Here is a 17,383-nt window from a genome sequence, read left to right as displayed (position 1 = left end):
TCTTGTGTGACAAGAACAAAATCGATTATTAAAACGATTGTAGTCGGCTCAATGATTTTTGTTCATTTATCGACATGTAAGAAACAAAAAAGATCGATCAATCCTCTACACAATTTGTTAATTTATTTACATATATGTATGTGTGTATGTATGTACGTGTGTATGTGTGTAGAAACCTTAGTGTTAATAAGAAATAAAGGACAAATTGTAAATATCAAGGTTACAAATATACTTTTTGAGAAGAAGACTCGGTTTAACTGTTGTTTTGATAAAATCGATATACGATTATCGAGAAGATTAATAACCGCGTTTATCTCGCGCGGATTCGATTATCATGCAAACCATGTATACAAGACATCTACCTGTGCAGAGGATTGTGTATAAACAACAAACAATCGAAAAACTAACTTTTAAGTCGGTGTTTTCGATGGAAACTTTATCTCGGGCTATTCCTCCATCTCTCATTTAAATCTACAAAGATAATATAAGATATAGAACAAAAAAAAAAATGCGACGTTAGTGCTCATGATTCGAATACATATAACACATAGCGCGTACGGAGATTTAGCGGAGATGCGGCGAAAGGAAGCCGCGCGAAGACTCGGAACAATAATGTAGTGAGATCGCACGCGGTTACGATGCGTAACAGATTCCTCAGATTAGTCGAAGGAAATAATACTCATTTACTAATGTTATATATAAAACGGATACCGATAACGACAGCGAGTAAAAAAAAACATATATATATATATATATAAAGAATAATGTTAGAACAACACGAGATTCTGCTCGCGACGCGTCGACTCGGATTTCGCTTCGTGACAATCCGGTCGACACATAGGTTTCACAGTGGAAAGCGAATTTTCGGAGCGAGTTCTCTCTCCTTGCACATAAATGCTTTGCGATGTGACGCTCTTGTCCTCTCTCGCTGTGAGACTTCCATTCGTTCCGAACATGTCGCTTTGCTTTTGACCGCGCGGAGCAGATAATAAAACAAAAAGATATATTATTGTCGTTAACGTTTTTAAACTTTATTCATGGCGTATCGCGATGAATGAGAGTGATGCGTGTGGCAAATACAAGACTCGAAAGAATGATGAGACATTATATATATATATATAGATTATATATATAAAAAAAAAATATATATATATATATATACAGATATATATATATGCTCACGTGGGAGAGTATATAGTTATATAATACTGTTAATGGTAATAGAAATATACAACATAATAATATAGCGATATATATTAATTATAATCGAACGCGAGAGTATTCGAGTGCAAAACACACGCGCAAACGTCGAAAACGTGATTGGAACAATGCGCGGGATAATTGATACAAATTAATAATTTCCATTGTTCCGAGAGAAAGAGAGAAATAAATTTTGTGTAGAAAAATCCGCGCAGAATGGTCTGCAAAAGTGTTGTGGAGAGGCGTGGCAATATTATTGCAAGCGAAATATTCTTGGTAATAAATAAACCGAATAAACCTTCGGATTTTGATCTCCCACCCCCCCCCACTTTGTAACTTACGAATCAAGAATATAAAACAAAAAAGTATTGCGATATATAGTTTTGTTGAATAATACATAATAATAATTCATAATAATAATGTGTACAGACTCTGATATACATATTTGATTAAGTCGTGATATCGTTGAGACGTGAAAAATCTGAAGGTCTTATTGCTTATTATATTACCGACGAGCAATTTGAGAAGATTCTTAATACTATTTGATTATAATCGGTGAAGTGATCGAATAAATATAATTTTCGTAATGCAACACGAAAGAAAGTCTGTGGCACTTAAATAGCCACGTGTCTGAAAGATGGCAATAATATTTCCGACAAAATTGTGTCACGTAGTTAATATTAGCACTGAATATTTTTCAAAAAAAAAAAAAAAAATACAAAGGTGGGAGTAGATGAAAGATAATCATACTAAGGAATACGTCCAAATTGAATTGAAAAACAACATGATTGCGCGAAAGATCTGAAAATAGTTGAATTAAATATTTTACACATGTATAGTTTTTCTAGATTTTGCTATATTTATTCAAGTTTTTTTTTTGTGACAAGTTTTGGTAGACGTCAACAATTGTCTTTCACACGTGAAAATATGTTTAAGAAAAAATATATTTTTTAATTTTATTTTCTATCATGTGGGTTTAGTCTGATATGTTTCTCATCAGAAGATCGATTATTGAAAATTATGATTGTACAATATTATTATTTGTTAATAGAAACGAGTTATTAACGGTAATTAACCGAGATAACAAGCGTCTATTGGACGCAGAGAATGACGAATTAGATAATTTAATTACTGTTATTGCAAGACCATATCATTACGGTGTTAACTCTTTAGACGTTAATTAAAATATTCTGTATAATTGTAGTATTATGCGCGTAAAATAACAATTGCTCCAATTTATCGTGTAACATCAGTTCGCGAAACTTTTGCTGTAAAACTAGTATTTCTAATTAGCGAGAGGTATTATTATTCGATTTCTTTATGAGCCATCTTATTGAAACTGTGAAAAATAAAAACAGAAGAAAAATGGAATTTTCTTGTTTCCTGTTCAACTTAATAAAAATACCTTGCCTTTTAATTATGCGTTATGGATATCATAGTTTACGCAATGAATTACATTACTTGAAATTCTAGCAGGAAATATGTATAAAAGTTTGTGGTCTTACGTCGACACGTCTGTACTTACCAATACAATTGTCATTATATAACACGGTAATACAAACTGTGTCTAATGACGTAATAAGCTCATGTAGATAAATAATATCTGGATTCTTTGTGAAAAAAAAAATAACTAACAATTTATGTTAGAGTGTAAACCTCAATTTATTCTATTTATATATGTATATATATATAAGTTGCATGACAAACATTCTTGTTTTTAACGTTAAAATTAAGTGGTATAGTTGTTTAATAAATATCTAGAGAAATGCATTAAAATCATTTAAATGTATATACAATCTCTTGAAATGAAAAATTATGAACGTTTCACGCAATATTTCAAGCGTGCGTATTTGTAAGACAACTGACTGCATAGTAGGAAACGCAACGACGTTTCTCATTACAATGATTGCATTATTATCTCAGATTAAAGGTCTCTGTCGTAAACTATGTAAACACAAACAAAGACAAAGTAGGTCGTGTACTTGCGACTTTGCGAGATTAGAATGTTTGTGTGAGTGTACACAGAAAGGGGTATATACACTTCTACGTGAATATTCCTTCACAACTCGTGTATGCACGTGGTCTCGTGTATACACGCAAGTCAGTCTAAGAAGATATCGCTAAGTGACTGCCGATATATGGAACGGCGGATCAGTTCAAAACCACCTGTCCTAGAAGGTGGAGCATCTCCGCGAAGACTAATCACTTATCGCGGTGATCGCGGATTTAATCTAATCATCGTCTTAAACACCAGCCCGTTTGTAGATATCTTGAAGAAGAAATGGATCGCATTAAAAAAAAGAAAAATAAGAGAGGCGGCGAAAAGGTAATTGTTTATAAATCGAATTGAATTGGATTGTGCGGATTGGAGTTTGACAACTTGAGCGCACATATATTGTTATCGCAGAAAATGCGCAGAATGATCAAGATCATTTTTAGAAAATGCTCGTCTTATCAAGATGTTTGTCGAGATAGCAAAAGAAGAATTTGACTCAAAAAAATTTTTTTTTTTTTTATTATTACCTAGTGCTAAAAAGTAAGAACACTTTGACGTTTTCTGTGACACTTTGTTATAAAAATCCAATTATTACAATCCGACAGGTTCAATTATAAAAATTTTTTAAATTTATCTACTAGTAACACTACAAGAACTATTTGATGCTAAATGACTGCATTTTAGTCATTTTTATTGATCATCACGAACAACTAGTGGACAACAGCTAATTCGGTTTATTAATTTTCTTGAAAAACTGTTTGTTTCGCGTTTTTACATCCAACATATGGTAACTAGTTATTTTTTCTATTTTATTTTGCAAGAAAAACATATATATATTATTGCAAGTAAAAATAACACACACATGCATTAACGTATCATATCCGCATTATTATGACAAAGCTGTGCTAAAATAGAACATATTGTTTTAACGGTACTGTTAATTTTTACTAACTCTATTTTTATTAACGTCATTTTAATTTTTTTCCTTTGTTAACGCAGCAAAAAAACTTCTTACAAAATAAATTGCGACACAAAAAACGAATTTAATGGTTATCTATGCATTCTTTCATCATATATTATCGTTGCGAAAGTTACATTCATAAAGTCGTACTGTTGTTTTATTTAAATACTTGGTTTTTGCTCAAATAAATCTTTGAAAAAAATCTCAATCTAATTTTCACGAAAAATGCATGTTAATATTTTATTAAGACCATCGACAAATAGTTTTATTTTTGACCTAATGTACTTAGTAATAAGAGGAAAAGTTTCTTGCGTATTTCATTAGACATTCCACTCATCAAGGAAAATGCGTGGTAAGAATCGCATTATTTCGTTACGCATTATTACGTTAATTCCAATTTTCGAGCAAATAATACGTTTTGAGAGATAATAGTTTTACGTATAAAGTGCTTCAAACGTACATAGATTTGCATCAAAGTAAAACTAACGTCACAAAAAACTTTTCTGTTCCGCAACGCTTGATAATATTTTATTTTGAACAGTTCTTCTTATGTATGACAGAACAATCACGTAAATAGTTACTCGTTACAGATTACGCTTCATTACGTAATAGAGTTAGCAGAAACAAATCGAACTGTCAAATCGTTCCACGTGATTCATCCGTCTATAGCCTGTGTGTTCGTTTTGAACTCCGCCGGTGACTGTATGTCAAGCGTCAAAGCGTCATCGACGCGTAAAATTAAACGGTTTCTGCAAATGATCTATGAAACATGGATCATATGTTATTTCATCGCTAAAGAATTATTAGTATAATGATCATATACTATCATTAAGTTAAAAGTTTCAGCTGGTAAAAATAAAAGTGAAAAAGATTCAAAATTCATCAAGTCTACAAATTTAAACACATTCTTATAAAACTAAATAAAATTCTTATTTTTTGATATTTAATTGCACACATTTCTGTTTTATTATTGTTAAAAAATCGCAGTGTTTTTAATTCCAAATAAATGTTAACTTAGAAAACATTTATTGAGCTTCTTGTTTCTAAGTATCGTTTTGTCTTCTCTGCACTTTTGTAATTGGGAGATCGTCTCACATCATCCCAGTTGAATCAAACACGAAGTGAGATGGAGCGCATCTCCACTACGAATAATTCTAATAAGACTTAACAAGTTCACATTACCACAGACGGTTTCAGTGATCGTCATTCTCGCGTCCCGCTCCTCTCGCGCTGCTCTTGCAGCTCTTCTCATCATACCATCTCTGTTCTGCGACGCAGAAAGTGCTGCTGTCCATCGTCGATCCTTGGGATGTGAAGGTGGCCAGTGTCGATCCGGTCGGACTGGCCGAACGACGAGGCGTCTCCTTGTCTGTTCTATCTTCAAACCAGGACGAAGATATCGGCCGTGTCCCTCAGGAGTGGTTGACGTTAAACAGGTCCAGGATACCGTCACCTTGGTACAAACCGAGCTCATCAGGTCTCGTCAGTCCAGCCAAATCCGAAGAATCGACACTGAACGATTCAACTTGGCTAAATCCTTGGTATTCGCCGCAGAGGTATAACCTTGGCTTTCGTTTTTATTTTTTTTTTTTATTTCACGCACAATTCAAATTGACATTAAAATGTAGTCACAGTCATTTCGTGTTGTTAATGCGAATGAGATTTTTGGTGTAATATACAATTTAATCTTAAAAATTTGATAAGATATTGTTTTTATGTTGATAACAAATGTTTTCTTTATATCTCGCTTTTATATATACATACGTTTCCACTATAAATTCTTTGTAACATTCATTGTTATGATATTATAATATTGTTATTAATTGAGCAAATTTTCTTAAATTCAATTAATTTTGATAATTTCAATTTTTACTTTGCTCGCGTTTCAAAGATCACCTATCGACAAGACTCACAACTCACCATCGCCAAGACCATCTAGAATAAGATTACGAGAGAGCAAGCAACAAAAGACCGACGAAACAAGGCGCAAAGTCGAGGCGGGCGAGGTCGACAACGGATTAATCAACGGCTCGCAGGAAATTAGCCACGGCAGTGTCGACGATGTGGACAGTACAGCGGTACGAGTGCGTTTCGAGATTGACAAAGCGGAGAAGCCGCAGCGAAATGGAGTGCGACGTGAGAACGGGCAGAATGTCGATGCGCCGCGAGTGTTGATGAAAATTCAGAACGTGAACAACAATTCGAAATCCGAGAATGAACGGAGAGTAAACGCGAGACAGAATTACGCGAACGGAGTGAGCGTGGAAAAGAGGAAAAGTTTATGTAAAACGGACGATGTGGAAATCGGTGAGAATGAAAGAAATACGAATAACGAACGGGACGAACGTGATGATTCGCAGATAATTGAAGAAAAGCCAGCGATTATCGACATTATTCAACAGTTAGTAGAATCAAGGTATAAAAAATACACTATAATATACTATAATATACTAAATTATTATAAAATAAATTATAATCATGAAACGCGCGCGCGTAAAAAATTGTAAAGTGTAGAAATAAGGAAGATATTACAAATGAGATATATTTCTTAATAATATCATTACTTCGAGACAAAAGAATCAATCGTAATAAACTTTTTTGCAAGTCAAATATTTAATCATCTGAATCAAAACATTATATAAACATTTTTATAAACATGCAATGCTCTTTTTAAATTTAAAGTGTACAATTAGTTTACACGCATTTTACACTTACGGTGTAAAACAGCGTTGTATTTTAAATAATAGAATTTTGCAATAGTCTATTTTACGTTTCGAGGTACATGTTGCAAACTGCGACAGAGAGAAGACTAAAAAGGATGCCGTCATGTCGTCAACAGGAAACTTCGAAGAAAATAGATCCAGTGGGTAAGACGGCAGTCTTTATGTGTTAAAATTATCTGTAGTCGACGTTAATAAGATAAATCAAAGAGAGTTATGTCGGAATTAAAGCGAGATCTTCCGGTAGTTTCGGCTTATTAGGGTTGTTCATGATCAGCCAATGCGCCAACCACAATACAGGATCAGCTGGTTTAGATCTGCAGCACTGTAAAAAAAAATTAAAACTTATTTAAAATTAATCGACAAAACTTGGAGAATAAAAAAAAAACAAAAATATATTTTAGAAAACATTGTGTATCTTTATAGCAAAAATTGCCTCAGTTAATCCTTCGATGAGAATTGGATTAATGACTTTCCACAAAAAGTTCTCAGCCATTTCGTTACTTAACAAAGGTTCAGTTATGACTAAAAAATATTTTCCACAGATTTAGTAATAAAATACGGCTAAGTATTAAAAAAAATTTAGTATTAGAAAATACAATACATATAAATACATATATATGAAAAAAAACAAAGAAAAATAATTTTTACACTCGGGAAAGAAGAAATGAATCTCTTTTATAGCCTCTTCGCGACTGTTACTGCCGTGAACAGCGTTCTTGATGCTATCTCCTTTGCAACCGTATTTCGCTCTGATACTGTCAGGAAAATACAAACGCGCTTGAGCCACCTAAAATAGTTTTATTTTTCTTCAAATGTTTTTGTAATTTTTTTTTTCATAAAAAAAATCAATTATGTGTGTAAGTCTTTAAAATTAATTCCTAATTTTAAGTAAACTTCCTATAGAATACCGTTGTCGGTCCCATGATTCTCTTCCATTCTTCCACCGCGTTTTGCTTCGCCAACACGAACACTATAATAGGTTTAGAGGACATGTAGGCTATTAAATAAGGAAAACTCATGTCGCCGAAGTTATTGTTGTAGAATTCCGAAGCTTGTTCCGGTGTAAGCTGCAGCCAACGAGTCTGACAGATCTCAAATCCCTCCGTGTATATTTCATACTCGATCTGTTTTCTATAAACAGTCGCTTCCGGCTTTATTATAGCCAAGGTTAATTCGATATCCGGTTCTTTTTCAGCAACATCCTTAATTCTGTTAATTTCGTGACAGATCGGTGATTTACAACCGTTTTCGACTTCCTCGGAACAATTGCATTTTGATAGACAAACAATATTATACTGCAAATTTTTAGTAATGTTTATTTAATTGTTAATTATACATAAGTATTAGAATACGACAAATAATCTTTTTTATTAGTAACGTTATAACGCGTTTTTTTTTATTGTCAAAAATATTTTTTATATGCAACGTCGTACCGTTTTGCTCGTGTCGCTGGAGGATTCCGAGCTTGATAACGTCTTTGTAGTGTCGTATGACGTATCGCTGCTATTATAGTGCGCCGAATCGATCGGTAACCAACCGGTGCCGGGAGGTCCTTGATCGAGGATATCTTTTCCAGGGCGATACGGCTTGGGACATTTTGAGAAAATAGTTACCGTTTCCGGACTAATTTTGCTGACAGTTTTGTCATCCTTTTTTTCTGGACAGTCGCACATTTTTATCCATCACAAATAAAACTAAGCACTTTTTGAGATTTTTTGTTATTCTTTTGTTTTTGTGTACAGAGAAAATATTCAAGAAATAATCAAATTTTTTATTCAGCAAATTTGTAAATATTTTAAAAGGTTATACTGAATTGTCTGTACATTTCTTTGATTTCTTATTTGTTCTATACTACAAACACTATTCATGATAGAAATATCTGTTTTAATTATTAACTCCAATGTTCTTCCTACAATCGCATGCCGACGCTTTAATTATCGCAATGTTTTTTTACGACAGTTTGTATTGTGATAATGTGTGATAGCATACATACACACAGAATATAACGTTATATATGTTTTTGAAGCTAATATCACACGGGATTTATTAGTTTACAGCAAATTTATTTAGCAATAATATTTAAACTATACGCAAATACAAGTTAGGTGTAGAAATTATATTACAATGTTTTTTCAATATATGAAGATATATTTGTTTCTATATCCAATCGTTCGTTTTTTTTTCACTCGATTGATTTTCAGACACTTTCTCGAACAAATTGAGTAATAACGAGACCGTAGTTGGTAACATAGCCAATCAAGAAACCGTTAACGAAACGAAACCGACGAAGGCACTGCCATTACGTGTTCAGAATATAAGGAAGACCAGCATCTCTATGCCCAGCAAACTCGACAAGATGGACGATCTTCGAATAGACAGGCAAAATGTAAGTCGAATTTGTATGTTAACAATTACAATTATGCTCAACGTGTGTGAAATCATTCTTGTAATAATTTTCTTTTTTTAAATATCCTACTTTGTAAGTAAAAATTGATTACACAAAGATATGTTTTAACCAAAGAAAATAACTTTGTGATAATACTTCATAAATATGTAAAAACTAGAATGCACAGGATGTTGCCAACGACAAAATTATGCTACAAAATCTAAACATATATTTGTACATATAAATATATATTTGTTAAAGTTAAACAGCTCTTTAAAAATCAAACAATAACATTGCGCATATTTCTCATTCGCCGAACAATCATCGACTGTCTAACGACGAGAGAAATGTTACTTATATCGTATCTTCGTTTTTTATCACAAGAGGACTTCAGTCTCTCCCTAATTACCGTTCATCTTTACTTTCGAATCTCGTTAAAATCAAGGAAATAATTTGGCTAAACTAATTCCAAGTTATTCTTGAGAATGATTAGTGATTATATTATGATAAATTACGATACTGTCTTGTAATTTGAAAATCTTCTATTGTGACGTCTTACGCACGTCACAAAAGTATCAGTAAAATATCGGAGAATCAACTGTTGGTAATATGTGTAGAAACGATGTCAAGGATCGTAAATATAGCTCCATATATTCCTTGGAAAGAGCCTTGACTGGCGTTACTAGACTCAGATCCGTCATTCCAAAGGTGTGTTAAGAGCAAGACGTTGCAGGACGAGATTTAGACAGTGCTAAGATTTTTCAAAAATAGTTTAGAACTTGTATTACACACTACATTGTTAGTTTAAAATATTTTAGAGACATTATGTTGTATAATATAGCAATCATTTTTCTTTTTTGATTATTATCTGTTATATAATGTACACGCGTTACAATATACTACAGAATATTTAATAAAACTGAGATTTCTTGCTACGTCAATGCGCTGCTTTACGTAATGTTTATCATTTGCAAACTATCCGTAAGAAGAGTGCAGCATTCTATCTCTAGGACCGAACAGTTCTTGCAGACCGTTTGATATGAGTGCATCATCGTCTCGTGCGCGACATGCGATGTTATCTATTTTTAAGTTTGCTCTTTTTTAACGATTTTTTATATTTGCTTTCTGTTTCTTTTCTTTTCTTCTTCAAAGATTAACTGTCTGTTTTATAAATGTTCCGTGTTTTATAAATGCACGCAATCTAAATTAAATATTGAAAAAATAATTTTTTTGCATATCGTGAATTGGCAACAAAGTGAAAAAAAAAGTTTTTAGCAGTTTTTTAATAATTCAATAATTGTTACAAAATGTGATGTTGATACAAATGCTAAAATTGAAAGCTAATAATTGTTCGGCGGTAAGCATTTTGCATCAATTATAAAAATGTATCGACATGCAATCAATTTAATCGAATTTTCTCGAAGAACGTACAACCGCAACAAAATAGTCTTATATAAGGAACATCGTCGCACAGTGTAGTTGCTACGATAATTAGCGTATCGCTAACGATTTTGGAAAATTTTAACACGCGAATGACGTTACTCGAGAAGGAGAAACGCCGATGTGTCGTGAAATATTTCGTTTGCCAAAGTTGCTTGACAGTTTGACACACGCGCAATACGATATGGTACAAACTGATAAAAACAATAAAATTTTCGGTTTTTATACTCGATTGTCCGAGTCAGTTCCAATTTTACACATTTTTTTGTAAATCGAAATTTTGTGCATTTTTAATATTTCGTATTTTCTGTTTAGTTTTATATTTATAGAAACGTACAAGGTCTGAACAAGTATATAAAAACGAAAAATGTAGATTATCATACGTCTTATCAGTACACATATCAAATGGTATTTTTTCATGAACCGTGTGTCAATACAAAGTAGTGCAAATACACGTAAATTGAGCGTGTCGAAACGTAGCTCTGCTCTCGTCAAGTGTCAGTGATCGATGTGACTGCAAAGAATCTTGTCGTAAGATCGACGAGAATGATTTATAGCGTCGTTCCGTGAATTTGATGTATTTTGCACAAATATCGATTCTCGTTTCACGCGTCGAATGCAGATTGTGATGTTTCAGGGCACCGCTTCGAAATTTACGAGAGCAGAAAGCGACACCAGCAGCAGCGTGACTTTCAGCAACAGCGGTTCGACGCCGAACGGAAGTCCTCTGGGCTCCGAAACAGAAGAAGAAGCGAACGATGATGAGTTCGCCAAGTGAGTGTCGGATTTTAATTATCGATTGAGAAAAGATTTGCTGCGGATTGGACGAATAAATTGGAATCAAAATTGAAAAATCACTTGTTGCAAAAAAATTGTATTTATGAGTCAGAGTTTTCACGAATTTCTTGTACGAATCCGAGAAACATCACACATGTCTTAAATATTTTAATATTCACACTGATACTCATATCGATACGACACATACATGATGTTACATATAGCGATGTTTGACATTCTAATATCGATTTGGTTCACACTTGAAGAAACCTGTTCCAACCGCTTAAATCCATAAATAAATTCATAAATACTACCGAGCTTGGAAGAGTTGAAAAATATTCCTCGTGCAGCTGATCGCGAGAGGTGGACACCTTGGGAGCAATTTTCTCTCAACAATGTGCACGGTAAATGCGCAATTTACATTGTAACAACCGACCAGACGCACACGCACGAGATACCGATGTTTACCGTCTGTTCTCAGTTACTATCGCGTGCGTTCCGAACTGAAACGGGTGTTCCTAATCCGACCGTATTCACGGTCATCGTAAACACCATCGTCGTCGGGTCCGACCTTTGTATATATCACTTCAGGGTTATCGTGTTATCAGAGTTGGATTCCCAGAGTTGCTCGTTTCGGCCAACAGTCACCATTCGATCGTTACTGCAGCTTCTTTATTTTTTTTTTTTTGTGTACACTTGTTAATTAATTTTACTGTTTTTCTGTTTTAAACATCAAAAACATGCGAATATTCAGTGCGTTTTCAAAATATATTTTATTTAGATCCTCAGTGTTCTTTAACTAATTATGTAGTTTAATCAAGAGATAAAAATTAAAATTTGATCAACAGTTTATCATTAAAAAAAAAATTGTTTTTCTCTGGAATATTTGTTAAATAATATATCAAGATGATTCCTAGATACGATATTGGTAGTGCAATGTCCTTGCAAAGGTATAACCTGTGTGCAAATAGTTATTTTTTAATTTTAAAATATTTTGAATTTTATTCTTCTGTGGTTTTGAACGAGAGAAACAAGATTGATTTTTTTTCTCTTATTCTGTAGAGTGCCATTGCAGGCTCCACCACGAAGAAAAAGTAGAACCATGTCACAGTCTGTCAATGAGAAAATCGGAAACGACGCCGCGGAACTTTCGGGCGCGCAAAGTGCAAATTCCACAATAACCAGCGTGAACAGTATCAGCAGTCTGTTAAAAGAGAAATTGCAATTATCTTTGCCGCAGGCGTTGCGAAGCAGCGCGCGACGACAGAATGCTGACTACAGGTGAGATGAACGAAGTTAGGGAGTAAAGATAAGATAAACGAAATTTATATTTTGAAGAGAATCGAGCAAAAAGTGCACATGTTGATATAATTGATACAAATGAATGTTTTTATGTTCTTACACGACAAGTGATAATTTAATATTAATCATTAATTTTCAAAGTAATTAATCAAACAAAACTATTTTTTTTTTTCAGACTCAGAGCTTTTGTCGGTTTCCTCTTTCTCTGCGTTGTTTTTCTCGTAGGATTCGCACATATTTATTATAATCAACATGTTTTACAACGAGCTTATTTCGACAAGTTTAGGTAAGTATTTATAATCCGAGAAACACTCGGACACATTATTAATCAAAGTCAAACAAACAATCCACTAACTGTCTACGTACATACAATTAAATAATTGTCTAAGTACCATGATTAATTATGGTACCTAGTATTTCGATAGTTTGCGATGTAGAGCCGCTTGCCTACTGTGAAATAACTTTCGGTCGTTTGCCTCTGCCAGGAAGCAGCTAATGGAATACATTAAGGCTCATTTATCTCGTGCCAGTCTCAAAATGCGTATTCAATTGTTAACACAACGCATACATTTAACTTTTTAAGGTCAATATTATCTCAGAATCACAGAAGAAAAAGTCTCGTCGCAATTATCGATATTCAAAATATGTCATGTAGACCGAATCTCTTTTTTTTTCATTATTTTAATAATAAATACTTTATAGAATACTTTTTATACTTTTGTTTTAATAGTTCTTTTCCTTTTATTTTTCATGAAATTGACAACAATAATTTTGTAAGCTTCGCCATTCATTATCTTGTCAATTTCTTTTCAGGTTTAACAAAAATGAACGAGTAATGAGAGTTTACAGTAGTACAGGCGCGGAAATCATCGGCGCCCGACTCGGCGAGGGCATTCCAGCGGAAACGGGAGTGTATCCTTGTCTTCTCCATCATCAGAGACAAGACGCAGTCTGTCTCGAGTGGCTGCATCAAACGCGGCTCTACTTGGCGCATACAAAGCGCGAGGACATGCATTGCTATCACGTGACCTGGCAAAGTCTTAGTCCCTATTACAATCCCAAGGACTGCTTCGACTGGTCCCCGAAGAGAGGTCATTGGTACGGCGCCGGTCAGATTCAGAACATGGCGTATCCGCTCGAAAGAGGTCGCTTGGAGCTGAGTCCCTTTATCACGGGTGACGTGAGAAGGCATCCTTTCGGCAACGTGCTGAAGCGATATTTCCTCAACTCGAAAGGTGCCACAATCCTGGTGGATCCAGAGACGCCGCTGTACGTTTCTATCAACGCCAATCGAACCAACGACTTCTGTCTTCAGGCAAAACACGACGGTTTTGCTTACATCAATCACCTGACACCGCTACCTCAGCTTAATTACACCATCTGCGCCACCGATAACATGAAGAACCTGCACTACTCAATGGCGGAGAAGTCTTTGTGGGACGGTTTGAAGCCTGATGAATTGCACGCCGTTCATTCCTTGCTATCCGAGCCCGTTTGGCAAATTGTACCTACCAATGAAGCGGCCATTTATAATTACACGGAGGACGTGATTGCATTGGGATTTCTTCGCCAAGGGCACGTCTTGTTGAGCGAGGAATGGCAATCTTATTCGGGAGATTTTGTTTTGGACGAGGAGCGCTTTCCCTCTATGGAGGAAACTATTAATATTATTCATCGCAGAGGATTCAGAATAGTCTTTAGCATCCAGCCGTTTATTGCCACAGAGTCTGTAAACTTCAAAGATGCTGTCGCTAATAGATTATTGATTTCTGAGAGAGGAAGCGATCCTAGAATTCCAGCGTTAACAAGGTTATAAGACATTTTAACAATGACAATGTTAATCTTTTTACATCGTTTGTGTTTTGAGTAATCAGACTTTTATATTTTTAAATTCAGTATAATATTCTTTGAAAAAAACTACACTTATTACAAAATAAAAACACCTATTGCAAAAACTCTATATCAACTTTCAGATACAAACAAAGTAACAGCGCCGGCGTACTGGATATCACGAATAACAAAACTTTGCCGTGGCTTCAAGCAAAACTCGAAAGTTTGATCAAGAAGTACAACGTAGACTCATTCTACCTCGATCTTGGCACCGCCCAGGATATGCCGCATTATTATAAATGCGAACAACCTCTGACAAATCCCGATCATTACAAGACCATTTTTACTCGCTCGATATTAGGCACCATTCCCGTGATTGGCGTTTCCAGCGCCATTTCCAGACCACGAGCTCCCGTTTTCGTGTCTCTGCCTCCCTTTCCCTCTTCCTGGAAGGCTATCAAGACTGTCATTCCCACCGTTCTCAATTACGGCATGATCGGTTATCCGTTCATCATGCCGGGAGCGGTAGGCGGTGACGTGGCGCTCCCGATGTCGGACAATAATCCCGATAACGACTTCGAGGTGGATCTGCCCGACAAGGAGCTCTACATCCGTTGGCTGCAGTTGTCCACCTTTTTGCCTGTAATTCGCTTCACGCATCTACCCAGCAAGTACTCGGATCAGTCGGTTCTGGAGATTGCCAAGCGACTGACCACTCTGCGACAGAAAACGGTAACGCCATTGCTGAAGAAGTACGCGAACAAGACTCTAGACACCGGTTTGCCCATTATCAGACCGCTCTGGATGCTGGATCCGGCCGATCCGGCTTGTCACGTGGTGGTCGACGAGTTTTCCGTGGGCGAAGAGTTGATCGTGGCGCCGGTGCTTTATTCCGGTAGCAGACAGAGAGAAGTTTATTTGCCAGCCGGCGTATGGAGGGACGGTATCGACGGAAGTCTGAGGAAAGGCTCCAGATGGATTCACAATTACAGAGTGGCAGAGGACAAAGTGGCTTATTTCGTCAAGATGCCGGATAACACGAGATTCTGAAACGAATGCAAAACAGTTCCGCCGTTTTACGATGCGTCATCGAAGAATTCCGGGAATATCGAAATCCCGAAGCGTTTTATCACTTTTAGTGATTGCACTTTATATAATGATGATGCAGTTTTAATATCATATAAGAGTTTTATTTTGATACACTCGTTGATCTTTTTTTTTTTTTTTTTATTCATATGAAAGTAGTAGCATAAGCTTTTGTTCCTCGATAAATTCCTACAGTGCTGAAAAATAATTGTGCGATAGCGGATATACGTTATATTGTGTTTTGAAGTCACAAAAACTTTACACGCGTGCGGAAGTAGAAGTAGGCGATATTTAATTTTTTAAACATATTTAAAAAACATTCCAACAACGACTAACAAAACGTCCTGTGTGAACTTTGAAAAAGTGCAGCAGAATAGTTATGGAGTGATAAATACTCAATGGCGTATAGAGTCATAAGTAACGTCACTTGAACGTGCACCGAACAAATGCATTATATTCAATAAAAATGTATCGGAAAACTTTGATTACAGAAATTAAATCCACACTTCTTACCATATTTTTCTGGTAGGATTATTGTGTACTACAAATATTGTTACTATTACGGTGTATATAGTATATATATACACACACAAGTGATCACGTTAAGAAAGCAAGTATAAGTTTAATTTCTGTTGATAATTACATGTATTTTACCTAACGATGCGACTCTTTTCTGTCTGTATTATATGTTAGTTCGTTGAGGGCGAAAGCCTGCAGCGCATAATGCTTTTTAGCTTTGTGCGAGCACCAGAATCATCGGCCAATTGCAATTTGGGCCTCGGAATTAAATTAAACAATTATCAAATCGTGGTGTTAGCACGCGATTCAGCACGAAGAGAAGCATTCGTGCGCCGCGGGCTTAATATTAGTGAGAGACTGTGAAAATAATAATTGTAATAAAATAAAAAAATATACACATATTTGACCAGAATGCACAATTCGAACGCAGTGTTGCAGGAGACGCACGGGCTAGTTTATTTTTTTTTCCATTACAAACTTACATGACATGTGAAACAAAACACGTAAGCATGCAAAAGCAGAATCGAGACCGGCGTGACTTCTGGTAGATTCGACACTTCCATTTACAAACTGCGAACAAAACGTGTTCTTACGTTAATCGTCACAAATGATGTGATTGTAGAGATAAATGTTTGCACTGTGTGTCTGTTAGTATCGAAAGCACCATAAATATCACGTCGGTCCTGGTCCTCGTGCAAAACATCTCGAACACGGCTGATCTACGGTCGATCGACGAGGAGAAAATTAAGACGCGTGTGAGGCACACAGGCGGAAAGATTCTAAGGTATAGTGTATATTTATTATATTATCATTCTTTTATATCATATATATAGCATAACATTATTTCTATAATAATAATCATAATAATAATAATCATAGCACCATGAACACTCCACAGTAAGTTCTTTTTTTTTTTTTTTTTTTTTAATTCGTTATTCGAAAAAACGCGACACGTCGACGCACTGCGACGGGTGAGAACCGCGATCGTTTTATCGTGGAGAGAAACTCGGACAACACCAAAACTGTACGGAACAGTCGAACGACTTTCAAAGGGACATTCTAACTCTTCGAGCGTTCTTCGGATATTTCTCCAAAATCATTATTGATCTCGTGTTGTCCGCGCGATTACACGTGTTACTTCCGTTACCGCGGTGACTAAACAA

The 17,383-nt window shown here is 35.3% G+C and overlaps 3 protein-coding genes across 6 annotated transcripts; 2 read left to right on the top strand and 1 right to left on the bottom strand.

Moving 5' to 3' along the window:
• The first annotated feature begins 161 nt into the window (after window positions 1-161).
• LOC109860990 lies at window positions 162-10,086 on the top strand. 2 transcript variants are annotated; one of them, XM_020440439.1, is made up of 5 exons: window positions 162-3,526; window positions 5,436-5,713; window positions 6,049-6,573; window positions 6,936-7,024; window positions 9,082-10,086. In XM_020440439.1, exons 1-5 carry the CDS (start codon window positions 3,482-3,484, stop codon window positions 9,345-9,347), a joined length of 1,203 nt encoding a protein of 400 aa, XP_020296028.1. In that variant the 5' UTR covers window positions 162-3,481; the 3' UTR covers window positions 9,348-10,086. The 2 variants fall into 2 exon arrangements, with proteins under 2 accessions (XP_020296028.1, XP_020296038.1); XM_020440449.1 differs by having other exon boundaries at window positions 6,936-7,020; window positions 9,082-9,186.
• Window positions 6,997-9,063, bottom strand: LOC109860995 (nucleoside diphosphate kinase homolog 5-like). 2 transcript variants are annotated; one of them, XM_020440464.1, is made up of 5 exons: window positions 8,314-9,063; window positions 7,789-8,175; window positions 7,529-7,667; window positions 7,314-7,402; window positions 6,997-7,202 (listed from the first exon to the last, which is right to left on the bottom strand). In XM_020440464.1, exons 1-5 carry the CDS (start codon window positions 8,551-8,553, stop codon window positions 7,092-7,094), a joined length of 966 nt encoding a protein of 321 aa, XP_020296053.1. In that variant the 5' UTR covers window positions 8,554-9,063; the 3' UTR covers window positions 6,997-7,091. The 2 variants fall into 2 exon arrangements, with proteins under 2 accessions (XP_020296053.1, XP_020296062.1); XM_020440473.1 differs by lacking the exon at window positions 7,314-7,402 and having other exon boundaries at window positions 7,089-7,202.
• A 424-nt stretch (window positions 10,087-10,510) lies between the features above and the next one.
• On the top strand, window positions 10,511-17,157 carry LOC109860964 (uncharacterized family 31 glucosidase KIAA1161). Of its 2 annotated transcripts, none has more exons than XM_020440398.1 (5): window positions 10,511-11,480; window positions 12,546-12,764; window positions 12,961-13,071; window positions 13,599-14,594; window positions 14,759-17,157. In XM_020440398.1, the coding sequence occupies exons 1-5, from the start codon at window positions 11,323-11,325 to the stop codon at window positions 15,663-15,665; spliced, it is 2,391 nt and encodes a 796-aa protein (XP_020295987.1). In that variant the 5' UTR covers window positions 10,511-11,322; the 3' UTR covers window positions 15,666-17,157. The 2 variants fall into 2 exon arrangements, with proteins under 2 accessions (XP_020295987.1, XP_020295990.1); XM_020440401.1 differs by lacking the exon at window positions 10,511-11,480 and adding an exon at window positions 12,020-12,433.
• The last annotated feature ends 226 nt before the right edge of the window (window positions 17,158-17,383 follow it).

Source organism: Pseudomyrmex gracilis, unplaced genomic scaffold (assembly GCF_002006095.1).
Source record: "Pseudomyrmex gracilis isolate BER0280 unplaced genomic scaffold, ASM200609v1 scaffold_8, whole genome shotgun sequence".
Classification (NCBI taxonomy): domain Eukaryota; kingdom Metazoa; phylum Arthropoda; class Insecta; order Hymenoptera; family Formicidae; genus Pseudomyrmex; species Pseudomyrmex gracilis.
The sequence above is the reverse complement of the archived record's forward strand: the minus strand, read 5'-3'. Positions and strand labels throughout refer to the sequence as shown.

What these genes read in the sequence shown, in the direction of transcription:
- LOC109860990 (XM_020440439.1), top strand. Translation starts at nt 3,482, where the DNA reads ATGGATCGCATTAAAAAAAAGAAAAATAAGAGAGGCGGCGAAAAG. An exon ending in ATAAGAGAGGCGGCGAAAAG is followed by an intron (nt 3,527 to 5,435) that starts GTAATTGTTTAT and finishes TCTGCGACGCAG; the next exon opens with AAAGTGCTGCTGTCCATCGT. An exon ending in CAACAGTTAGTAGAATCAAG is followed by an intron (nt 6,574 to 6,935) that starts GTATAAAAAATA and finishes TTACGTTTCGAG; the next exon opens with GTACATGTTGCAAACTGCGA.
- LOC109860995 (XM_020440464.1), bottom strand. Translation starts at nt 8,553, where the DNA reads ATGTGCGACTGTCCAGAAAAAAAGGATGACAAAACTGTCAGCAAAATT. An exon ending in TCATTTCTTCTTTCCCGAGT is followed by an intron (nt 7,403 to 7,528) that starts GTAAAAATTATT and finishes AATATTTTTTAG; the next exon opens with TCATAACTGAACCTTTGTTA. An exon ending in TCATCGAAGGATTAACTGAG is followed by an intron (nt 7,203 to 7,313) that starts GCAATTTTTGCT and finishes TTTTTTTTACAG; the next exon opens with TGCTGCAGATCTAAACCAGC.
- LOC109860964 (XM_020440398.1), top strand. Translation starts at nt 11,323, where the DNA reads ATGCAGATTGTGATGTTTCAGGGCACCGCTTCGAAATTTACGAGAGCA. An exon ending in CGACAGAATGCTGACTACAG is followed by an intron (nt 12,765 to 12,960) that starts GTGAGATGAACG and finishes TTTTTTTTTCAG; the next exon opens with ACTCAGAGCTTTTGTCGGTT. An exon ending in AGAATTCCAGCGTTAACAAG is followed by an intron (nt 14,595 to 14,758) that starts GTTATAAGACAT and finishes ATCAACTTTCAG; the next exon opens with ATACAAACAAAGTAACAGCG.